Source organism: Artemia sp. Qi Xiang Cuo, chromosome 4 (assembly GCF_049724085.1).
Source record: "Artemia sp. Qi Xiang Cuo chromosome 4, ASM4972408v1, whole genome shotgun sequence".
Classification (NCBI taxonomy): Eukaryota; Metazoa; Arthropoda; class Branchiopoda; order Anostraca; family Artemiidae; genus Artemia; species Artemia sp. Qi Xiang Cuo.
The window spans coordinates 47,501,136-47,528,054 of record NC_142797.1 but is presented as its reverse complement, the minus strand read 5'-3'; the positions used below and the strand labels follow the sequence as shown (position 1 = coordinate 47,528,054).

At 34.6% G+C, this 26,919-nt stretch overlaps 1 protein-coding gene across 2 annotated transcripts in view; it reads left to right on the top strand.

Moving 5' to 3' along the window:
- The first annotated feature begins 2,118 nt into the window (after positions 1-2,118).
- nclb (PWP1 homolog no child left behind) overlaps positions 2,119-26,919 on the top strand; it is a 101,567-nt gene continuing 76,766 nt past the window's right edge. The window contains exons 1-2 of one of the 2 annotated variants that reach the window (XM_089088335.1): positions 2,119-2,268; positions 25,841-25,899. In XM_089088335.1, the coding sequence (XP_088944461.1) occupies positions 2,182-2,268; positions 25,841-25,899 (146 nt within the window). In that variant the 5' untranslated portion in view covers positions 2,119-2,181. The remainder of the gene's footprint in view (positions 2,269-25,840; positions 25,900-26,919) is intronic. The other variant, XM_089088334.1, reaches the window with a different exon arrangement.

Sequence of the window (26,919 nt, the reverse complement as noted above, 5' to 3'; positions counted from 1 at the left end):
AAAAAACTTTTTTTTTGTAATCAGTTTTTTTTAATTAGTTTCTGTTCGTTTTATATTGACATAGTCTTTTCAGGGAAACAGAAAATCATACTTTAAATCTTTTCGTTTTTTTAAGAATTTATTGTTTGGCCTGCTATTTGTATGCTGGAAAACAATTTTCAGCAAAATTTACCAACATAGACCCTTATAAAAATCTGGACACAAATAGTAGTGTTTAATTTAGTTTCATACCTCCTCTAGTTGACCTGAAATGGAAAACTTCGTAACGTTCACCAAAAATTTTATTTACTTTCTTTGATAGCTTGGATACACTTACGCTATTTTGATTTGGTCAATTTTTAAGAGCAGAAGAAACCCTGAAAGTTTGAACATAATACCCTCAGTCGTTCTTGGGATACTGCTGAGATGCCTTATTGGGAATTAGCATAAACACAGTGCATTTTCATTTAATCTTAAGGCAACATTCACTTTTTAAACATAAAGTCAAATGGGTGGGTGGGGATGAGAGGGGGATTAGTTGTCCTCTATTCACTTTCGACTATTAAAAAGGGCATCAGCCCATTCTAATTTCAATCTAATGAGCCCTTTCCAAAGCTACGACGACAACTCCTTCGATACGAAGTGTCCTGGTCTAAACAACAACAACAACAACAAAAAAATGATGCATTATACCCACATCGATCTCTATTATAAAAATGTCAAGCCTTCCAATCACTTTCGATTATTAAAAAGGGCACTAGGCTTTTCGATTTCCAAACTAATGATCCCTTTTTGAGTTTCTACGACAACGCTTTCTATAAACACCGTATATGCCCCCAGGGCATAAATTACAACCCTTACCCTAAGGGCTATGAGGGTGGTTGTCATCCTCTAAGACCTAATTTTCAGAACTTTCAACTACGTTAAACAAAATGGCTATCTCAAAATTTTGATTGTATGTGTTTCGGGAAATGGTGGGCGTGGAAGGGGTGTTAGCTGCCTTCCAATCATTTTTGACTATTAAAAAGGGAACAAGCCACTCCAATCTCTAATTGCATGAGCCCTTTTCGAAATTTCTACGACAACTTCTTCGATATGAAGTGCCCTGGTCTAAAGGAAAAAATAATAAATAATACATTGTGCCAACATCGTTCTTATATACCTCCACGGCATAACTACAAAACCATTGCCCTAATGGTTGTGGGGGAGTAACCTCCTCAAAAAACATATTTTCTCTCTGGAAATCAGTTACTCTGAACAAAATGGCTATCTTAAAATTTTGATTGGATGTGTTTGGGGAAACGGTGGGCTTGGAAGGGGTGTTAGCTGCCTTCCAATCACTTTCGACTATTAAAAAGGGCACTAGTTATTCCAATTTCCAATCAAATGAGCCCTTTTTGAATTTTCTACGACAACTCCTTCGATACGAATTGCCCTGTTATGAAAAAAAAAAAATATATACATTGTGCCAACATTGTTCTTTACTTAGATAGCTCGATTACGCTGCCTATGATAACATCCTGAATTGCCTAATGCTCTTTTACCCCCCTTTTTTTATCCGAAAAATCAGAAAGAAAAATGAACAGAATTTTAAAGTGGAAGGTGGAATTTTTGTTTCAAGAAAAATTTCTTCTTCTCCTTCCTATGAACCGATATACATGGCGAGCCCACGGTGACAGTATTTATTGTTAAGAAACACATTAGCCGGGATGACGGTTGAAGCCCGGAGGTCGATATCGATAACCAAAAAATAGATAAAAAAAACAAAAAAAACGGCGGCGTATTAGTGACGCCGCCGCCGATAGAATCCGCGGCGGTGTCAGCGCGGTGACGTAAGCTTGGAGGTGCACCACCTTTTTTTTCGGCGGCGCGCCGCCGACTTTTCGGCGCGGCTTCGGGGTCTAGGCTGGAAATTTGACAAGTGAAAGTGCTGCGCAAATCGGAGAATCAGCATCACCTAAGTAAAATCAAAATCACTTTTTTCATATTTGAAAATTTAAAGATGTAGAAAACCACACAGAGGGGATCCTAAGCGGATTGTCCAATATTTTCAATTTGAAAAGCTTGTTGGTAACAAATTTTTAGAAAATTACGCTTTTTATACGAAAGTGACACTATTCTGCCACTCAGAATGGCACCCAAAAAAATCTGCCGACTGGCAAACCTGACCCACTGCTTTTAGTCAAAATTTGATAGCCCATCATGGATGAAGTTAAGGAGGCTTCAATTAACTTTATTCCTTGTCTTGCATGGGTTAAAAGAGGAGCTTGCAAATCTATTCCTGAAAAGGTAAAATTACAAATGGTTTAGCACGATGATATCACTCTTGACTATTGGGACCATCTTAATATGTAGGCCCTATAGGGTAGGCCATGCCTATGATGTTGAGATGGTAAAATTCTAGAATAGCTAATTTCTGCTTTCTTGGAAGGAGGCTAGGGTAAAAGGTAAATATCTACAAAATCATATTATTGAGTTAGGAATAAAGTTAATACACCATTTGATGCCTTTTTTATGCTGATTGCAAATATAATAATCATTTCTATAGGAAATGAATTTCGCCCCCCCCCCAATATATTCCAATTCAGGGTATAGGCTAGGTCTATATTTCTACAACCTAACCCTGAATTGGCATATATAGGGGGGGGGCTGAAACTCATTTCTGATAGAAATGATAATTAGCCTATATTTGTAATCAGCATAAAAAAAGGCATCAAATGGTGTATTTGCTTTATTCCTAACTCAATAATATAATTTGGCAGATATTACCAGGTAAAATTCTAGATAAGTTACTTTTTGCAATAAATATTTTTTCAGTTCATGTTATTGACTTACAAATAAAGTAAACATACCACTTGATGCTGTATTTATGCTCTTTATGAATATAGGGTAAAATTCTACTTTTGGATATCTTGGAAAGGGGTTAGGCTAGGAAAATGAAACTTCCAGGGATGGGTATGCATGCTAAAGTATCTTCTGGGAAGGTATTTTGAACCTCCACTCCTTCTCCCTCTAGAGGGCCCTGAAATTTGCCTACATGACAGGTTAATCATTTTTGTCAGAAATGAATTTTAGCCCCCAACCCTATATATACCAATTCAGGGTATATATTTGAACATTGGGGGGTGGGGGGGGGGGAACATTTAATCTTACCTTTCATTTACATCAGAAATAAAATTTACCCTACCCCCCTAATGTGCAAATATATACCCTAAATTGGTATAAATATGGGTGGGGGTAAAATTCATTTCTGACAAAAATGGTCATTATATTTGGAAAGAGCTTAAAAAAAGGCAGCAAGTGGTATATTCACTTTATTTTATAAGTCAATGATATGATTTGGTAAAAATTTACCCAATAGCCTACCTACTGAAATTTTGACAAGACAACATTTTACCTTAATTTTCAGTTATCAGTTTCTATCTCTCTGGCTTTAGTTCTGAAAATGCAATTCTTGTTATTTGAATAGAATTTCAAGCTATATCAATGCTTTGTTTTCAAATTTAGGAAATGTTTTTGAACATCCTTAAAATGGGATACCACCAGATGGCTAATTTGACAGTGTATATATATATACAAATCTTTGAATTAGCCAACCAACCAACCAGTATTTTAAGCCCAGTAGTCCAGATGAACATAAGAAAACAATTCTTACTCTATAATATGCAGAATAATCCTAGTTAACACATTTTGCAAGTGTAGGACCTTTATCTTCACTTTTTTCCTTGTTTTTCTAGTTCTCCCCAGGAATTCATGAATTTCTTAGGGGTATTATACTCACCTACGATGTATACTCACTCTCTTGAGCTGCAACTATGTGCCTAGAATTGCATCCTCAATCTAAATATAACATAAATTTGCATTGCAAATGAACTTTACTTCCATATTAGGCATGTGGTGGATGTCCCTTTAAAACTTTATAAATTAGGATTGAGCAAAGTTGTGAAGCTGAAAACAATATAGTTAGACCCTGGCACCGCGCTGGCGGATCAACCAAACACCGCTGACGAGAGGCCCAGTTGAATGCCACCAAAGTATTGTAATGCTTCCGGCTTGCCACAGGCGCATCACCACCAGCAGAGGTGGCAGCGTTTTGGTCGACTTTAAATTAATTTTGCAGCAAATCTTTATTGCATCAACCGCAAAGTTGGAGCTTTTCCTTCTCGTGTGGTTTAGTATTTTGATTTTCCTGATTAGAAATCAAGCAGGGCTTGCACTATCCCCAAATTTTTGGGTATTTCCCCGAAATAAAATTGGTTCCCCAAATCCCCGAAAATCACGCAATCACGGTGCCACCCCTAGCAATTTATCACCAGTGACTTTCCCTGTCAAATATTACTTTGCATACCATAATTCTTCACTACTCTCTTGTTCATTAATTTTAGTCTCTTTTGTTACTTTGCATAAAAACCATACAGATGCAATATGCATTTGCAAATATTGCAATATACACAGTTCTTGATTTGTTTATAAAAAAAAAGTATTGTCTTCATGAAATGAGTTTAAATTATTTCAAATGCAGTTTCCCAATTGCTATTTCTTACATCATTCATAGTCAAGAATTTTATTTTCAAGTTGAATATAATTATAGAACGCATTCACTACTATACAGCTTCAGCCTTCTGTTGGATTTTGAAATTAACAGCCGACAGATTGTTTCTCCAGCTGAATTGTAAGTTTGCAGATTTTTTTTTTTTTTTTTGCTGTTGTTAGATAAGATTTTCTTAATGTTTAATAATCAATTATCGAACGCCTGATAGAAAATACAATAATCTTTCTGAAACATTTTTACCCCCCCCCCCCAAAAAAACCCTTCTATTGAGAGAAAATTTAGCTATAGACTAAGCTATGTACAAGGTTCGGGAATTAAAGATTGAACTGGAAGTTACCCCAAAAATATGATTCATAAATAAATTGTAAATTATTGCTTATAGGTGGGGGATAGGGGGCTATCATTTTCAAATGATAATACCTTATTTTTTTTGAAAGCAGGGATGTCAAAAAGATAATTATTTTTTCATTTAAAGTAGAGACAGAAGAAAATGATATCAAAGTCCCTGGGAAACCATTGAAATATTTTGAAAGACCCAGGGCCCCCCATTGGGCCTGGTTCATCGTATTGGGTATTTTGCAATTTCTCATAGGCTACTTGCGTAATTTGGCTTTTGTGTATGCTCCCTTTTAATTAGATTCTTTGGATCTTATTGAATGCCACGGCAAATCTATGACTCAGTTTTCCAATAATTTGAGGTATATCTGAATAATTTTGACATTTTTGTTGTTGTCTTTGTACCCCTTTACTCATACCCTCAATTTTTTTTTCAATGAACACTAATCTGTTTAATGTTATTTTATGTTTTTTTTTGAACGATATAGTGACCTAGTTAATTATTAAGTAAATTATTTTTCTAATGAAAGCTGAGACGGGATCCTATCAAGGTGGTATCCAGAGGGGGGGGGGAGGGAGGTATTACATTTAAATGATAATATCTCAATTTTTTTTTATTGAAAGCCGGGATCCCAAAAAGTTATTTTTTTTAATTTAAAGCAGAGAGGACATCCTATCAAGGTGGTATCCAGAGGGGGGGTAGTGAGCTATCATATTTAAATGATAATACCTCATTTTTTATTTTTTTTGAAAGCAGGGGTACCAATAAGTTAATTTTTTTTTATTTAAAGCAGAGACGGTATCCTATCAAGATGGTATCCAGAGGGGGGGGGGATAGGGAGTTATTATATTTAAGTGATAGTACCTTGATTTTATTTTTATTTTATTATTGAAAGCAGGTATGCCAAAAAGTTGAAAAGTTGACAAAAATTAACAAGATTTTTGTGAGTTATACTTGATACAGCACTTGCATGGTTTTATCGTCCAAAGGGAAAGGGGCATATGCATCCAACCCGCTTTTTTCTTATTGATGAAACGGGTTTACTTTGAAAACATTCATTCTTAAGTACCAGGCAGATTCACACTAAAACGAATTGGTATGACAAAAGCAATATCAACATCCCCACCTAACTTTGCACTCAAGTGACAATGGCGCCCTTGATCCAGTGCCCAAGTTACATTAAAAGGCCAGGTCATAATAAAAGCTTTCAATTTGGGAGGTTCAAGAAGGAGTCTTTGACAGTCTTATGACCTTAGGGTACTAGATGTTGCAATGTTCTTACCCATCTACAGTGGTTTAAAATATTCAATCACCCCACAAATTAATACCAAAAATATGCACAAATATAACAAATGTAACATTTGGAATATTATAACACTTTTCAAAGCTTTGAAGAAAAGCAAAAAAGGCTAAATACTGCTAACTACACTTGAAAGCTATTTTAAAAAAAAACTCTTTGGAGATTTCCATGAATGAATTTCCATGGTAAAAGATTTCCATGGAAATGATCATAGCAGAAGCTTTGAGCCTGGGTGGGGATCATGCCACCCCTAGTGATTTATCACCAATGACTTTCCCTGCCAAATATTACTTTGCATACCATAATTCTTCACTAATCTCTTGTTGATTAATTTTAGTCTCTTTTGTTACTTTGCATAAAAACCATACAGATGCAATATGCATTTGCAAGTATTACAATATACACAGTTCTTAATATGTTGACAAAAAAAGTATCATCTTCATGAAATGGGTTTAAATTATTTCGAATGCAGTTTCCCAATCACTATTTCTTACATCATTCATAGTCAAGAATTTTATTTTCAGGTTGAATAGAATTATAGAACGCATTCACTACTATAATGCATTCAGAGGGGGGGATAGGGAGTTATTATATTTAAGTGATAGTACCTGGATTTTTTTTTATTATTGAAAGCAGGGATGCCAAAAAGTTGAAAAGTTGACAAAGATTAACAAGATTTTCATGATTTATACTTGATACAGCACTTGCATGGTTTTATTTTCCAAAGGGAAAGGGACATATGCGTCGAACCCGTTTTTTTTTTCTTATTGGTGAAATGGGTTTACTTTGAAAATATTCATTCATAAGTACCACGCAGATTAACACTAAAACGAATCGGTGTGACAAAAGCAATATCGACATCCCCACCTAACGTTGCGCTCGAGTGACAATGGCGCCCTTGGTCCAGTGCCCAAGTTGCATTAAAAGGCCAGGTCATAATAAAAGCTTTCAATTTGGAAGGTTCAAGAAGGAGTCTTTGACAGTCTTGTGACCTCAGGGTACTAGATGTTGCAACGTTCTTATGCATCTACAGTGGTTTAAAATAATTGATTACCCCACAAATGATTACCAAAAATATGCACAAATGTAACATTTGGAATATTTTAACACTTTTTTCAAAGCTTTGAAGAAAAGCAAAAAAGGCTAAATACCCCTAACTACGCTTGAAAGCTATTTTAAAAAGAAGCTCTTTGGATATTTCCATGGAAATGACCATAGCAGAAGCTTTGAGCCTGGGTGGGGATCAAAGAGGAATCTTTGAGTATTTTGACCATAGGTGAATTATTGTTGCGACTTTCTTAAATTTGGTAATTTTTGTGAGCATTTGGAAATCAAAGCTTAAACTCAAAAACTGATACTAAGTGTCCTAACATTTTGCTTGGATTAAAAGTGACAAACTAGGATGAAAATCTCAACATCTTCCTGGAGGTACTTCAGTCTGCTTATTATTTCATGTAATTACATTTAAAACGGACGAGCTTTTCATTTTTACCTAAGAAAATAGCTGGCACTTCATTTTTCTTCATACCAAATAAACCATTAAGTGTTTTTGTTTCATTGTAATTGAAGTGTTGATCATGCATTTTTCAATTTGATAATTTTACTCTTTTTAGATGCAGTTCATAATTTGACTGATATTAGGTATTTATCAGTTTATAATTTGGAATGAATCCTCAAAAGAAAAAATGAATAATATCCAAAAGAGCAGCCAAAAGCAATAAAAAAGCAGCAGTTCAGCCTTAGCCTACATGACATATATTCTATAAAGGAGCCAAAAAAAACCTTTAAAATGTATTTTTTTTTAAGTTGTTATTAAAAACCAGTTTTTAATACAAGAAGCTTTTTAGGAATCCAAAAGAGCAAAAAAAAAAACAATCAATATCAAAGTTGCCCATTTCGACTGTTTTAAAGGTGACAAAACAGATATAGGCAAAGAGCATTATGAAAAAATTAAGCTTCTGAGTTCGAAGTTATATTAAAAGTTTTTACCCAGATAACTGACGAATTTTGTGGTAAGGTATTTGAAGTTTTGTATACAGCAATGCTCAATGAAAAAACAATACTAATTTTGATAATTATTGATGTTAAGAATACATAGCTAATAGATACTTCAACTCCTCGTATTATGCAAGGGTTCTGAAACGCCACAGCCATTTCGGTTCTACCAGATTTCTACTTCTCTTGATGAATAATGATGAAGACCAGCTTCAAGCCAGCAACTTGTGAATTTTTGAAGTCATGAATAGGATTAAATCTGTTGCAAGTTTAAGCTTTGGTTTGAGAACGGCTGGGAGAAATACTATTGTGTGCGGTCAATTTTGCTTGCGCCGATGGTGCGCTGACGAAATCTTATTGGTGGCGCGGCATGGCGCGCTGTTTTTGGCCCCGCCGCCGCCGGTCTTCCCTCATCGGCGCGGTGCCGGGTCTAAATATAGTGATCATTTTTGTCACAAATAAATTTTACTCCCACCCCTGTATATACCCCCCCCCCCTAATGTGCAAATATATACCCTGAATTGGTATATACAGGGGTGAGGGTAAAATTCATTTGTGACAAAAATGATTACTATATTTGTAAAGACCATAAAAAAAAGCATCAAGTAGTAGTACAGGAAAATGAGCTCCAAAAAGAGGTCGACCCGAAACAAATTGCAACAGAAATGATTCTTACACCATCTTGTAGAGAAAAAAAAAACTGAACAACATATCCATTTTCGCATATTCTGAGTCGACGCAAAATAACGGTTTTTTGGCTTTTAATGCTATTTTTTTCGTTATTCGAATAAATATCGCAATTTTCGTGGACATCGGTTTTTCTTGAACGGAAGTATGATTCTAACCCAAAATAACATGGCGAGACCGAAAACGAAGTCGGATTTAGCGTAAGAAGCACCATACAAAAAGTAACTGTATTTTTTCGACTTTTTTCGCCTAAAAAATACAATTTTCGTTGTAGCCCGATTTTCTTGAATGAAAGTGTGGTTCTGACGTAGAATCACGAGCTGAGATCGAAAATAGAATCAAATAGGTTGTTCACTGAACAAGAAAAAAAAATCGTAATCATTAATGAATGATCTACATTTTTTTAGAAAATAATTAGGGAAAGTGAATTACAAACCGAACTGGTTTTCAGTGGTCAGTATCGTAAATCACACTTAAAACACTCTTCGTATACAATTTAGGGTCAACCATAAGTGCTTGCTGCGTGGCATTCCAACCCGGTCTTGGAGTTTTCAGGTACCAGGAGGAATGCCAGAGGATTTCAAGGGTAGAGTTAACAACTGGTTGAAAATCTCTCAGACCTTCATATCTGATTCGCGAGAGTATGGAATCGTCTGATTTATGGTGCACAATGCGTATCTTTTGAGCATTTCTTATGTCATCGGCAGTGGGATTAATCCTAGGAATGCGTATTCTAGCAGAAGTTGACGCTGGTGTCACAGAGGCAATGATACCCATACCGTGGAAAGTATTGTTGCCATCGAGAGTGCAGATATCATGATCCACGTTGTCGGCAACGTGGTGAATAAACCCGCCAGGGAGAATTTCATCCAGATCCTCAACTGCGCTGATGGCTGAACATCTTTCGAATCGCCGAACTTCATAGTACGACGAACAGAATCCCATTGCGTTCAGAGTGTCGATGAGATATCGCGACGCAAAGTGATGATGCATCTGTACACCCAGACCTATTTGCAGAGGTGCAATTACAGCTTGTGGTCTAGCTGCTTGTATGATCGCATGACCAATACTAGCAATCTTGAGGTCTACGGTCTTCCCAACAAATATTTCCCGAAGAAAAAGTCTGAGGCTGTCAGGTACAAAGTTCACAGCTTCTGAAGTGGTTGACAGTTTTTCTAAAACGTCGTAGTCGTCTTTGTTTGTCTGTAGGCCTTTTATGTCGTTTTTAAACAGTTTCGCTGCAGCGCAAAGCAACTGTGCTTTTTCCTTCTCGGGATCTGCAGATCTTGCTTCCACATGATACTGATTTAAGATTGATGACGCAGTATCCGTGAAAGTCACTACATTCGACTTTCCGTCGACAGTCGAGATGAGAATTCTAGTACCGAAGTGCTCGAGAATCTTTTTCTTCATATAAACATTGCTGTAAGGTTCAACATCCACTTCAAGAGCGTCACGCATCTTTTGAACTACATCACTGACTGTTGTCTGTTCTTCGTCATTCCTTTCAAGAAACTGCATCGCTTTTATGAAAGCATCCGTTTTCACCTCGTCCTCTGGTCTGCCTGACCTTCTTCTCTTTTTCTCAGGCTCACAGTTCATGTTCTCGTATTTGAATGGAATCCCTCGGCTTGTCCGAAAGTTATTGCTGCACAGCTGATGGTACACGGCATCAGCGGCATGAAGGTCTGGGACGGTGCATATCCTTCGGTAAACACTGACTGCCCAGTCATCATTTCTCAGTTCGCATGTTTCTTTAATTGTTTTGTCAAAGTCTATGGTCCGAACGCAGAAAACATCTGAGCCTTTCCGGTGTGAAGCTGAGAGGTCAACAGGGCAGCCACAAAACAAGCAACACTCGTTAAACCTGAACTGTGAAGTACTCGACCGCAACTCGCACTTGGCAGTGGAAATTTTAGCTAGCCACTCATCCTTTCGCCTTTGAGTGTCATTGTCAATGTTACGCCTGTGTGTATAATTTTTTCTGCATAACTCATGGACCTTCTGTCCGGCAGTGACCACAACGGTATCCCTTCGTATCTGACTAGATTGGTTAATTCCGGCAGCTCCTTTCTGTGTAATAATCGTGTAATGTGAGTCGTCTTCGACATTTCTTTTGCAGATTCTGCAGTGCTCCAACTGAGTAGACATCTCGCTATAAAAAAAAAAAGAGTTATTAAGCAAAACATATCTGATCGAAATTTTAAGAGATTTCTTTTGTTCAGCCTTGTTGAAAGGTCCAGTAATAATGTCTCTAGGGATGTCAACGTCCCCAAAGTCTTCAAGACAACGGCTATAGGCAAGGCAATTACTTCATTGTTGCACATGGATACGTTATTGAGAGGGCTATGTTTGTTTGAACTTTACTTTCCAAGAAGACGAGGGATATTCAAATGAGCCTTACAGAGAATGTTGAGGAAAGTGTTGAACTAAATGAAAACACGTTATGTTTACACAGATTGTCAAAAGGGTGAAACACAGGAATAAGTAAGTATATTAATTGGGAAAATTCAGGGAATGATAAGGGATATGATCAAAAGACAATATTTGCATGCTACCAATACTACTTGAGCTACTACTATCATACTTCTCCATTTACAATACTGAGGGGAAAGTTGAACTAAATCCAAAGACGCTGTGTGCATGCACAGCGTCAAACTAGCCTAGCTCAAGAATTAATTGGGGTATTAAGTTGGAACTTTCAGAGAATGCTTAAAGGGGAAATATCGTCTCATCAAAAGGCAATATGCGCACACTACTGCTAACGCTACTGTTAGTGCAACATTTACTACTACTACTTCTATTGCAAATACTTTTAAATTTAACCTGTCGTGATTATGAGGTCACCTGTTGTTACATGGTTTATTTCAGGGGACGTTTTTATTATAAATAGATGTCGCTTTAAAAAAAAAAAAAAAAAACAAAAAACTTCAACTGACATGAAACATCAAAGAATTTGACGCAAAGCAGTAAAGTACAATAATTTATCCTTTAAACTTTTAAAGTATTCAGTTCCGAACAACCATTATAAAAACCGACTTTTTACCTGCGCTAATCATTCATCAGAACACTAGCAGATTCACTGGAAAGTATTACTCGACTGTTAGATGACGGAATTTCGAATAAAATTTTTTCTCGGGGTAGATGGCGAATTTAAATAAAGGTTATGACTGTCACTGACCGGAACTAGTTTTCTACTCGACTTTCTGGCATTACTTGAGGTCTTCGTCTAATTGATTTCTCAGTCAAATCTTGGGAATAAACTTTGAAATCTTTAAAACACTGAGTGATGAATGTGACGATTTTCATTTTTATTGCATTACGTATCCTTCGAAGTGTCTTATACTAGTGCCTAGTTCAGGTATTTTTACGAACAACCGATCATTTGTTGAATAACAAGTGCCGATTGATTGTCTTTACAAAAATTACCGCAACGCATATTGATGATAGTGAAACTTTTTTGTTTTGCACCAGACACCCAATCGGACTTCATTTTCTGTCTCAGCTTGTCATTCTGCATCAGAATCATACTTCATTTCAAGAAAAACGGTCGGATACTAAAATTATATTTTTTTCCGGAAAACGTAAAAAAAATCGCATTAAAAGCCAAAAAACCGTTATTTTGCGTCGACTCAGAATATGCGAAAATGGATATGTTGTTCAGTTTTTTTTTATCTACAAGATGGTGTAAGAATCATTTCTGTTGCAATTTGTTTCGGGTCAAACCTCCATTTGCCTGTACTATAGTATGTTTACTTTATTTGTGAGTCAGCAATATGAACTGCAAAATATTTACCCTTTTTGCTATCTTGGAAAGTGGTTAGGTTAAGAAAATAAAACTTTGGTAAAATTCTACATGAGCCATTTTTTGCTATATTAGAAAGGGCTTTTGTTAGGGGAAATGAAACTTTCAGGGATGGGTCTACAGACTAAAGCATGCCCTGGGAAGGTATTTTGGTAAATTTTTTGCAGTTCATATGATTGACTTCTGAATAAAGTGAACATACAACTCAATGCCTTTTTTATGCTCTTTACAAATATAATAATTGCTTCTATTGCAATTTTAAATTTACCCACCTCCAACCCCTTAATGTGCAAATATATACCCTGAATTGGAATGTACCATGAATTTTTGATGGCAAAGTTTTGAATAGCAAAATTCAGGGGTATTTTTATTGACAGTATTTGAAAAACTTGAAATGGTATAAAAACATTTTATATTTGAGTTGCCTAATAAATGAGGTTTGAATGATTATAAATAAGTATTTTTGGAATATATTACTCTTGAATAACTTATTTATAAACTAGTGATATGTTTTTAACCACTTTTCAATAACTTAACTAGTGTTGATAACTTCTTTGTGTGATTACAATTCAGGGTAGCCTATATATTTGCACAATAGGGGGCTGGGTAAATTCGAATTTGCAATAGAAGTGATTATTATATTCATAAAAATTATAAAAAAAGGCATAAAGTGGTATGATCACTTTATTTGTAAGTCAATAATATGAACTGTGAAAAATTTACTGGCATTTTAAAGTATTTACCTCCACTCATTTTCCTTCTAGAGGGCAGTGACCTTTAAATTTTTGGCTTCATAAAAGTGACACCTTGCAAAATCAATCTTCTGCTTAAATGAAGTACAACAAAACTTGTTTTCACCTTCACAACTTTGCTCAATTTGAATTATGAGCCTTCAAAACTCTGCAAATATATTTCCTAAATCAAACAGTTCATGATAATTGTAAGTAAGAACTGTAAACTGTAACTAAAGAGCAACCTGGCTCAATAGTAACCGAAACTCTAAAAAACAGAATTTTGATACCAATAGATACATCAATAGAATTATAATTTTATGCTTATTTCAAATGTATAAGTTACATTAAGTTTAATATTACCCATCAAAAGTTATGGGCCTGAGAAAATTTGCCATATTTTTGAAAAAAAGGAAACAACCTCTAAGTCATAGAACTTTAATTAAAATCACACTATCAGATTCAGCGTATCAGAGAACCCTACTATAGAAGTTTCAAGCTCTTATCTGCAAAAATGTGGAATTTTGTATTTTCGGCCAGAAGAAGGATCACAGATGTGTGTTTATTTGTTTGTTGTTTTTTTTCCAAGGGTGATTGTATTAATCCACTTGTCCTAGAATATCGTGAGAGGGCTCATTCAAATAGAAATTAAAAGTTCTAGTGCCTTTTTTAAGTGACAAAAAAATTGGAAAGCAACTTGGCCCCCTCCCATGCTCATTTTGTTCCCATTGTCACCCAATCCAAATTTTGATATATCCATTTTGTTCAGCATAATTGAAAATCTAATAAATATATGATTGAGGATGACTTAATCCTCCACAGCTCTTGGGGGAAGGGCTGCAAGCTATTAACTTTGCCCATTGTCAAACAGTTTGTGGTAACAAACTGTACGTAAGGAGCAACCCTGCTCAATAGTGACCAAAACTCTAAAAAACAGAATTTTGAAATCAATAGATACATCAAAGAATCAGATTTTTGTGCTGATTTCAAATATATAAGTTTCATCAAGTTTAGTCCTATCCATCAAAAGTTACGCGCCTGAGAAAATTTGCCTGATTTTCGAAAAAAGAGGGAAGCCCTTAATGAAAATCACACCATCAGATTCAATTTATCAGAAACCCCTACTGTGCAGGTTTCAAGCTCCTATCTGCAAAAATGTGGAATTTTGTATTTTTTGCAAGAAGAGAGATCATGGATGCGTTTTTGTTTGTTTTTTTGTTGTTGTTTTTCCAGGGGTAATTGTATTGACCCAGTGGTCCTAGGATATTGCAGGAGGGCTCATTCGAATGGAAATTTAAGTTCTAGTCCCCTTTTTAAGTGACCCAAAAAATGGAGGGCAGCTAGGCCCCCTCCCACACTCATTTTTTCCAGCATTATTTGAAAAAAACGATCAAAAATTAAATAAAAAAATGGATTTTTTCAACTGAAAGTAAGGAGCAACATCAAAAATTAAAACAAATAGAAAATATTACGTATATGATTGGGCTCTGCCCCTAGTCAATATCTCGCTCTTTACGCTAAAGTTTTTTAAATACTTTCATAAGACCTATTTATTCTAATTAATGGCCTTTGTGATTAAGGGGTAATTTTTAAAGAATTGGAACACAATTCGAACTTTAGCGTAAAGAGCAAGGTATTGACTATGGGGCAAACCCCTAATATATGTAATTAAAATATATGAATATAGAAGTTTGTTATGTAAGTTAATTCATAAGTTACTTATATTTATTACTAATACAAACATTCCTAAATAAAATTAAACAACTTTTGAGAAAGCCATTTAACCAAAAAAAAATAAAATTAATATGTAAATTTTGTTTTAATCATTCATGTACAATGAGCCAAAATCAAAACCTGTATTAATTCAAAAACGATCAGAAATTAAATTAAAAAAACAAGTTTTTTTTTTAACTGAAAGTAAGGAGCAACATTAAAACTTAAAACAAGCAGAAATTATTCTGTATATGAAAGGGGCTGTCCCCTCCTCAATACCTTGCTCTTTACGCTAAAGTTTGACATTCTCACAACTCTATTGTTTAAAAATAAAAAACTTTAGTGTAAAGAGCAAGGCATTGAGGATGGGACAGCCCCCTTCATATACAGAATAATTTCTGTTTATTTTAAGTTTTAATGGTGCTCCTTACTTTCAGTTAAAAAATTTATTTTTTTATTTAATTCTGAAAAAAAAACCAGTTGATATGGCTTAAAATTCTACTCAAAACAACAGAAATTACATTTTCAGAACTAAAACCAGAGACAAAGAAACTGATGACTGAATGTTGAGCGAAGTTAAATACTCTGTACGAAATCAATTAAGGTAAAATGCTGTTTTGTCAAAATTTCAATATTGTCAAAATTTCAATAATAGGCAAATTTCTAAGACTTGGAAATCAGAAGAGGGTTAACATAGATGCTTTCATTATCTTCCCAGAGTATGTTTTTGGCCCTGGATTTATTTCTGAAAGTTTCTTTTTCCTAACCTCATTCCTTTCCAATAGACCTATAGCAAAAAGTAGCTAAACTAGAATTTTGCCTGCCTTAATTTATCCTTTATTAAGTGTAAATCTAACCAAGGGTTACACTTTATATAGGCTAGGCTAGTGATCAAGTAAATGCACATTCTGGAGCCTCAATGATCAAGTAAAGATTTCAATAAATGCGTTTATTAATTTATTTTTTGTCATTAGTGTGCAACGATTCAAAGAAAGATAATCAATATTTTTAAACCTAACCAACCAGACAAAAAAGCAAAGTTGATGAATAGTTTAGCAGCACCAGAAACTGTGTCAATTGAAGTATGTAAGTTTACCATTGATGGTATTACTTAAACACTATGTTTATTTCATCCAGCAGCTTCTACACAATTTTAAATTAAGATTACTGCAGTAAAATAATTTTTATGGAGCTTCTTGATTTTGCATCATAGTTTTAGATTAAGAGATAAATTTTGTAGAAAGTCATGTCAAAATCTTATCAAACAATGTAGAGACACCATTAGGAGGGAATAGAGCTGAAACTTAATTGTAGGCCTCATTCATTGGACATAGGTTTGCAAAGAGCTTTGGAACAACTGACGGGAATGATAATCATAATAAAAAAAAAATTGTTTCTTTTTTGAAAGGTTGGCTCCCCTGGATTCTGAGTTTTGTGCAAAAAGATCTAAAATATGCTTAAATCAAGTGTTACATTCATGGTTACTGTTCCCTATGTTATGTTTGGCTTACCATGGAGTACATTAAGTGTGGACCAAGAATTATCCTAAATGTATTGGCTAATGTTTACCTTGGGTGGGGTCATGGCCAAGGGAGCAGTCTTGTGGTAGAAATAAAGGTTTGGGCTAATGTACCTATATAGATGTCAGAATAAACAAGTAAGATATATAAGCTCAATAAAAGATAGGTTTATTTAAGTGACTTACAGGTTATGATAGGTTCCAGTGATAATTGATTACAATAAGTTCCAAATCCAAAAAGATTCTCCTTAAACGCCAGAAACTATAACCTACTGATAATAAAAATCCTTCCTTCCCTGTTATATATTAAAAAAATGCTGACCGCTGACCAAAAGTAAATTTTGTCATAATATTTTTGAGACAGAAAGCATTACCTTAAATTGCAGCTTGGAGCAATCTAAGGATTTCTCCTTGTAGAGCTCCAGAGTTGACAATTTGAGTTAAATTCAGGATTCTATAGTGACATGCTCGTCCATAGGCTGTATTTTAGGGGGGGGGCTTACCTGGTCTAATCAGCACTTCCAGTGCTATATAATTGAAATATAAAAACAAAATATCATAGACAGCAGGATAACGCTGCCTAAGTAAAGAGCAATATGGGCACAATATATTGTTTTGTTTTTTTAGACCAGGGCACTTCTTATAGAAAGAAATGTCATAGGAACTTCAAAAAGATCTCACAGAGGGAAACAGGCTGCCCCTTCCCAACGTCAATCACTTCCCCAAACACATCCAATCAAAATTTTTAGATAGCCGAATTTGTTAAGCATAGTTTAAAGGTCCAGTAATTATGACTTTGAGAATGACAGCCCCCCTCACAACCCTCAGAGCAGGGGTTGTAAGTTATGCCTTGGGGGGATATAAGGTTTTTTTTTTATAGAAAGGGTGGCTGTATTAGCCCCAGAGGGGGATCATTTGATTGGTAATCAGAAGTTCTACTGCCCTTTTTAACAGTCAAAAGTTATTGGAGGTCAACCAGCCCCGCCCCCCTTCCCATACACCAATCATTCCCCCAAACGCGTTCAATCATAATTTTTGAGATAGCCATTTTGTTCAGTTTAGTTCAAAAGTCCAGAAATTATGGCTTTGAGGGTAACCACCCCCCCCCTCATATAGCCTCAAGTCAAGGGTTGTAAGTTACACCATGGGTGCATATAAGGTTTTTATAGAAAAGGTGGTTGTATAAACTTCAAAGAGGGCTCATTGGGTTAGTAATCAGAAGTTATAGTGCTCTTTTTAAGAGTCAAAGTGATCAAAAGGCAAATACCCCCCCCCCCACACACACTTAGTATTTCCCTAAAATGTATCTAATAGAAATTTTAAGATGGCCATTTGTTTTTGTAAAAACTTTGAAAAAGGCTCAGTCGGTTTCTAATTGAAAGGGCTAGTGGCCTCTTTAATAGTCAAAAGGGATTGGAGGGCAACCACCCCACCCCACGCCCATTATTTCCCCAAACACTTTCAGTCAAAATTTCTAGATAGTTATTTTTTTTATGAAGTTTAAGAGTACAGAAATTATGTCTTTGAGGATGAGACCCCCTCATATTCCTCAGGGCAAGGATTGTAAGGTATGCCACAATTGCATTTAGTTTTTTTTATGGAACCAGTTGTTGTATAAACTTCGTAGGGGGCTCATTGGATATTGGGCATGGGCATGTCAAATGCCCATGTGCATGTCAAATGGATATCAGGCATGTCAAACCCCCACAATTATGCCAAACTGTAGATTCTTATATAAAAACAAAAACCAAAAAGATACAAATCGTTTTTTATTCATGAAAATGAGTTTCTCAATAAAAAAACAAAAAGAAATTAATCTAAAAAAACTTTCCACAAAACAAGTTTTTCAAAGAAAAGTAAAGAGCTCCAATAAGCCAAAAATGGGCACAAATAAAGCCAAGTAATCATCCAAGAGTAAAACTACCACAAATCACTGTTAATAAATAAATGAAGCTCAACATGACAGAAATTAGAATAAATAGCCGAGTCAAACTCGAAACGAGCAAAAATTAACATTAGTAGGGCTGATTACCCCTATACCTTCTCAAGACCAGAAAATAATTGCGATTTACTGAAAACAAAATATGTTTAAATGTTTTCACTTTTTTTACTTAAATAAGTAAAAAAAAGAACTTTTTTTACTCACTTTTTTTACCCTTTCTTTATTTTAAGGAATAAATATCAGTAGAGATATATTAAAATGACAATCCATGGTCTTTTTTTTTTTTTTTTTTTTTTATTTTTTTTTTATAGTAAAGCCTAAGTTATATTCTGGTCTTGAGAAGGCATGAGGGTTATCAGCCCTAGTAATGTTAATTTTTGCTCGTTTTGAGTTTGACTTGGCTGTTTATTACAATTTTTGTTCATTTTGAGTTTCAATTTATTGTTGATAGTGATTTGTGGTAGTTTTACGCTTGAAAGATTATTTGATTTTATTTCTGCCCATTTTTGGCTTAATAGAGCTCTTTAGTTTTCTTTGAAAACTTATTTTGCGGAGAAAGTTTTTAAATTGATACAAATATATGATACCGTCATTCAGCCAGGGGGGGGGAGGAACTGGCGTCCCCCTTATGGGCGCCCATGTTTAGTGACCAGGTGCACTGTGCTGATCCATAGTTTCCCAGTTGAGTTCACACTTCCTGGAGGACCACTCAGAATCCAGTCTTCGTTTGGAGATGTCCACAGATCCAGCAGTAGCAGTTTCTTCAGAGAGTTTATACTAACTGTTAGGATAAGAATTGAGCACAGACTCTGGATAGGGTAGGCTGGTTAAAAAGTTTCAACAGATGACCTCTAGTTATTGAGTTAGGACCACCAGTGAGAAATAATGCTGGGAGTGTATTAGTCCTCATGGATTTTTTGGATTAAAATGGCCTCTATTTCTCCTGTCTACAAGAGTTGGGAGTTTCAGCTTTGCTAGTCTTGCTGGGTAGGAAAGTTCCCACATGCAGGATATCACTTTGGTGACACATCTTCCAACACTTTTGTGTCTTTTTTTAAAATGAGGGGAGGCTAGAGACATTCCAACTTCAAGCTAAGGATAAACAAGTTCCTTATAGAAAAGACTCATGACTTTAGGGGAACAAATAGAAAGAGTATGCTTAATCAGCCTCATGGTTGAACTAGCGCCAACAGCATAATTTTTAGCATGTGTGCTGAATTTTAATTTATTATCAATTATGATTCAAAGATCTTACTCAGTATTTACAGAATAGAGTGGGTGTCCTGAGAGACAATAAGAGTGACAATGGTTCGTTTTGCCAAAATGAATGACATGGCACTTGACAATATTAAATTTAAGAAGTCTCAGCCCATTGATCAAGCATTCCAAGATAATTTTGTAGAAAGGTATGACCTTCACAGGACAAGGCTGGTCCAATGAGCTTCAGGTTGTCAGCATAGAGTGTTAGTTTACTGCTGATAGTGGAAGGAGCATCATTGATGAAGATATTAAAAAGTGTAGGACCCAAAACACTACCCTGTGGAACTCCACTCAAAACATGCTAAGACAAAGAAAGAATTCATCTACCAGGTTCATGAAATAACTGAACACATTGGGATCGCGTTTGAAGAAAATCAAGGGTCTAGAACAGATGCTTCTCTTCAAACTTGACAGCACATAATTTAATTGCAAGTTGCTTGCAATTCCAGCCTTTCCAAGCTTCAAAAGAAAATGCTTCTACAATTCTTACAAGAAATGCTTGCTTCTTTTTTCATGAAACTTCCGTTATTTTTGTATCAATTTTCAGCTTGACTTCTAATGTAATTTTTGACTTTTGGTTTCCACTCTTTTTCTTTAGAAACTTATTGAATGTTTTTGCACCCTGTTATTACGTATCTTTATTCCCAAAAGAGCACTATATCCTCGTCATCTTAAAAGAGTAAGGCACTATCCCAAAATTCAAGAGACGAAATTTTCTTTCATTATTCTTTTCTTATATTCCTATAACCCCAATATATATACTTCAGTTTTATCCCTTAATTTCATTCACTCTCTCTATCTACACCCTTGATATGCTATATACTTAATACATGTTAACCCTATGGATTCACACTACACTTACCAAATATCAATTGCTTCCATCCTTGTTTAACTTTATCAATTAACAAGGGAAATTGGTTATCCTTGATAAGTTGGAATAGTAATAGATAATTAGATAGGTGAATAATTCATTAAAGGTAAAAATTCAAAATTTCAAATAAATGGTACAATAAGTATGACATAGTTGAAATGTTTGAATCAACTAGTATGCTTGAGTCATATTTCTTGCATGAATTACCTTTGTTCTATGTTCGTTTAGTATTTTGCAACCTTCCTCTTCACTGACCCTTATTTGTCCTTGTATATTCACTAAAACTTTACTTGTTTAGAAACAAAGGATCATTTATTAATTGTTTCTTTTCTGTTCTTACGTATTCAATTCAATTCAATTCAAACTTTCTATTTCCTCCGAATACGAAGAGTAAAAGAAAAAAAATAAATAAAAACAATAACCGCTAATCAACAGGCCATAAAATTATTTTAAGCTATATAACAACAAATACGCAAAGGCCTTCAATCAAATTTACCACACAAATTAACACTTCATTCAATAGATAATAAATTAACACTTCACAAATTAACACTTCATTCAAAAATTAAATCAAATAAAATAAATTAAGCTTCGTGCGCAGCTCTATATAAATTATGAGAAAAAACATTTAATTTGGATAAAAATTTCTTTTGCTTTTTCTCCAAAACATCAACAGGTTTTTTTTTATTTTATATGCATTCATTACAAAAGTATTTGATTCAGATTTAGAAAAGCGGCAAAGGAACTTAGCAAAATTAAAAAATGTAGTTTTTACATGCGCAATATTACTAATTATAAAAAATGGGAGAAGCGATGAAAAAACTAAAATTTGAGGCAAAGCGACTGTATTGTATACCTGAGCCAGGGATTTCCGAGAAAGAAGATCGCGAAGACAAATTACTGCCCCGAAACTAGACGCTATTCTACTTTTAACTGCTTTAGAAATAGAAGCACGGCATAGAGCTAAAGTTGGTCCATAAGGCACACCAAGATATAAAAAAGATTCCAAAGTTTTTAAAATACTATCATAAATACGGACAGAAATTTCTGAATTAACGAGATCATTAGCCTTAGGACCAAGAATTAAAAACTGACACTTTTCAGGACGAAAACGAAGTCCATGCTCACTAAAAACCTTTGCTAAAAAATCTACATTTTGTTAAAGTGACTGAAGCGATCGACTCAAAAGGAGTAAATCATCTGCGTAAGCAATCCACGACAGAACACAACCTTTACCATAAATAAAAGTCAACCGAATTTGATCAAATAGCCCCGAAACAGTAATATTGAAAATCAAAGGAGAAATAATGCTTCCTTGTCTCAGCCCCTTACATAACTTAACATTATAATCACTAAATTGATTCTTCCACTTAATACGAATACGAGAGGAGCCATACCACTTTTTAAAACCAAAACTACTGGTAGTGGGACATTATTCTTCAGAAGCGCAGTCATAGCCCAAGAATGGATAATTGAATCATACGCCGCCGCAAAATCCAACGCAAGTGTATAAACTCTATCCCATTGCTTACAAAAGGATATTATTCTTGAAAGGAGGGTATGAGCAACATCCATGCTTAGACCCTTACGGAACCCAATTTGATTCCCGCCTTGGTTACAAGACTCCAAATACTTTAATAAAACTAACTCAAAAACTTTGCTAATCTGGCACGAAACGGTAATCGGCCTGTAATCAGAACATCGATTCGTATTCCCTCCTTTTTTTGAAAGGGGTGAAGTGGTAGCACGAGAAAAGCTAGTTGGAAGAACTCCAGAAGAAAGAATAGTAGTAAAAAGAGTAGCGAGGAGAAAGATTGCTTTGGGGGATGCCCATTTTATATGGTTTGAATGTATACCATCATGATCAAAAGAATGCTTACTTTTTAGAGCTTTAATTGCTACCGTTACATCATCAACAGAAACAGATATTTTACTATTTGGGCGGGCCTTTGAAATTTCTTCCGATAATAAAGAGTCAAGCCGTGATTCAACTGCCGCATCACCGGATGAAAAAACTTGATTATAATGAGTTATCCAATCATCTAGTTTCAGAGAACTATTAGAATCTGGTGAACAATTATTATTACGACGTCTAAATTTAACCAAACTCCAAAGCGCATTCCTATCACTAGTAATCCTTGAACCAATTTCATCTTTTATAATTTCATTATGCAAACGCAACTCTGCCCGAAAAACGCGTTTAGTTATTTTCATACCATCATAAAATGGTCCAGATCGCGGTTTTCCCGCGCAATTCCAAAGGTAACAAGCTTGAGATGCATTCTTTTGGCTTTGCTTTAAAATCAGGTTAATGTTCCAATCTAAAACATGAGATCCGCAACGGAAAGAATAAGTCCGAAAGACTTTATTATCCCCACATTTTAAATTATGAACGATTTTAAGGTAAAATAGATCAATATAAATTTGATCATAATCCTTAGAACTATTTACAATTATTTTGGCTAAAAGTGCATCTGATTCTTCATGATATTTGCACATTTTTTCCCGATCCCAGATCATTTTATTTACAATTTGACTAGAACGATGGATAATTTTAAAAGATGGAATTTGAATATTTAAATGAAAAAAAAGGTAAAAATGGTCACTAATAGGCATATCCAATCCAACAGGAACAGGCTGTGGTAATAACGCTGCATTTGAAACCAGCACATGGTCTAGATTAGAGCAAGAACCAGAATTATGGACATATGTAAAATCCGCATCTTTTGAAACTATAGTAAAAACCGAAAACAAAGATAAAAGAGCGGAGGAGCGGACATCAGAGATAGCAATGTTGCAGTTAAAATCCCCGCAAATAAGCCACTGGAAATCTGATGGAACTTTCGCCACAAATCGCGATAATTCTAAACATGCAAAATTGAAATCAAAATCCGAATCAATAGTATGATATTTTGTTGGTAAATAGCACGAAAAAACAATAATCCCTGGGGTTCGAATAGCAACAAAATAACGATTAACGGCAAACACTGAAACTGGAATATTCTCTCGAATAAAAATGCAAACGCCTCCTGATGGGCGTCCACCTGTAGGTGTAGCTGGAGATATAAAACACTTAAACTGCTGCGACAGGCTCGAAAGAAGACTAGTAGAGTGGTCCAGAAGATGATGCTCTTGCAGACACAAAATATCCAGATCGCGCAGCATAGACTGCGTGAAATTATTGTCTTTTTTTCAGCATAGTCATTTCCAGTTTGATTGCATCAAAAATTTATTCATCTCACAAACTTAGATTAGTTTGTGTGATAAAAGTTTATCATAGTTCTTCTTCTTCTTCCATCTAACTTCACTAATATGTCCTTTAAATGGTTCACAGAACTTATAGACCATTTGATTTACCTTTACTCCATGCCAGTCTAACGTTGTTCTGCCCCAGGATGGATGATTGACCAGCTATCAATAATTGAAATTATATAATTTTTGATTCCATCACTTCTATCAAGTTGATTTTAATTCAAAATTAATCCATACTTTCCCCTTTGTTTTTCATTTTAGTCATGCCCTGTTTGATTGGATCAAAAGTTTATTCACTTCAAAAACTTAAGTTGGTTTGTTTGATAAAAGTTTATTACAGTTCTTAACTTCCTCACAAATTAATTACATTGTTCTTTATATATTTATTTTCTATTTATGCTCCTTCTTTTCTCTTCAAATATATTACTATTTTGTATTCTACTTAACCGTGTCTTTTATTATCTCTTCTAATTGTCTATCACTTTATCATATACTTTGTTTATTGATACATTAATTATTCTACCTAATTTCATTTTTTCTTCTTTTTACATATATACCTCTTCCACGCACTCTTCATCACAAACATATTCTTATTCCTAATATTCTTATAATTCTTATTGTCATCATATTTTGTATATTTCCTCTATTTATTCACTTTCATTTTATCATTATAGTTTTTTTTTTAAATTTTATTTTCATCTCATTTATATTTATAATTTAATCTTTCTATTTATCCTACTTCGATCTGGATCTTTATTATCATGTTTAATCATTGGCATGTCTTTTCATGTCTTATTTTATTAACCTGTTGATTTTACCTTGTTTTTGTATCTTCTATTATATGTATCTGTTGTCATTCCCTCTTATTTTTTCCTCACTTTATTGTTAAACCTCTATAACCATATCCTATATCAGCTCTTCTTTTTTTTTTTTATCAAAGGTTAGAATTATTCTTAAAATGTTCGCTCATTCGGTTTATTGTTTGTGCTTGTTAGAACTTGGTCTTTTTAAGTGTTTATTTTAGTTGCTAACAACAGCATCAAATTTAAATTCTTATTTTGGGATCTTCCTCTTGAAGAAAAATCAGTGTTTTTTATAACTATTTAAGTTTTTTCCTGGAGCTAATACTTATTCTAGGTTTAACTTAGTGAATGAGAAGGAGTAAATAAAAATTAGCATAAGAGGTCAGTAACCAAGGCTTTAAAGTTTTTTAGAAATTGAGCAAAAAATTCCGTTAGCTTGTAAAACCACAGTTCTTAGCAAACCATTTTGTTGGGATGGCAGAAACACTGCTACTTTCAGAAGTAAAAAATTAGCTATGGTACAAATAACTGAATTCAATCAAAGTAACTTGATACTAATATGTACAATAGAAATTAAAAATCAAAATATAAACTCATATATAGTGTTCAAGTTAATTTTCCTGTTGCTCTTGAATTATTTGAACCCATTTTTCAAGAAAATAAATAAAGATATTATCCTTCTAAAAATGATTTATTGTTCCAATTTCATAGGTCATACTAAGCCAAATTTACAAGAGACAAAGAACCTTAAGAATTCAAATCTTCAAACAAAAAAAAGGAGTATATTTTTCTTGTATGTACACATTTTACTTGCGTCAAACTTGCAAATTTTGCTTGATGGAAGTGACATCAATGATTGTTAAAATTAGAATGGCAATTCAAGGCAAGACTAGCTTCCATCAGGAAAGTGTGCTTGTTGGCTAGTCCTTTGCATGTTAAAATTTAGCAAGGTCAATTTTTCCGCCCTATTTTCTCCTGTCAGTACCTTTTTAAGCCACACCTCGAAATATGTCTTTTTTTTTAAATCCAACTGTAATATCAGAAAAAAATTTGGTTTGTTTCATTTCCTTGCCTAACAAACGCTTTTTTTTCAGGTTAAACTATCTGCTGATGAACTAGCAGAAATTATAAAATGCACTCAAGGGGAAATCGAGTAAGTCTTTTTTTAATATTTTCTCCCTTTCTCTCCTCTCGAGACTGCCTTTCTGTTTTGTTTTTAATAGGAGTATGGAGATCAAACTCTTAGAGAGATAGAGGGGCTGGGAGAAAAATACTGAAAGCATCAATTTTTAAGCTACAATTTCTGGAAAAGAGGGGTTCTTTATACTGGTCTCAAATGAAATTGCCCCTTCCATCTCTGTCTTAATGTCTGTGCACTGCTATACCTGTTGAATGGCTGCAATAGAAATTTATTTTTGAAACATGTCTACTATAGTAGGTTTTATTAGTAACTTTATTAATCATCTGAGAATTTTAAGAAGGATATGCCTTTTTGTCCAAATAAAGTACCTAATCTGAGGGAGTATACTGAAGTCTGAATTTTCTGGAGATGGCCAGATTTCTAGGCATTTTAATGGACTTTTCTCTTTTTTTCCTTTTTTTTAATGGAAAATTCAATTTTTTTCCTGCCCTTCCTTTCTTCTGGGGCATGAGTGATTAGGTATGTGACGAATATCAGTCTCTATGTAAGGCTAGTTACCTTATAAGGCTGAAATGGTTAATTCTTTTCCGAAAGAGCAAAGTACAAAGGTTGGCTAAATTGTCCCATGTCTAAAACCGAGGTGGTGCCAGTAGGTCAAATCTGTACTAGCATCATATAATGCCAACCCTAAACAGCTCAAAAGTGTAATTTAAGATTTTTAGCTTGATAAGTATTTGATTGACGGTATTTTAATCTAGACTAGAGCGGGTGTTTGCATAAAGTCAGAAAATTTGGAAAACATATAGTTGTCAAATACTTTCATTTCGAAGGTTTAACATCAAAACAAATTAAGGTGGAAATTGAGAATACACTCTAAAACTCTGGCCCATCATATTCCATGGTGAATATGTGTGTATTTAAGTTTAAAACAAGCCTAAGTGATGAGCCTCGCTCAAGACACCTTCTAGAAGTTACTACTCATGAAATTTTAAAAAAGAAAACAAAGATATCAAATCCTACTGGAAGACAGCT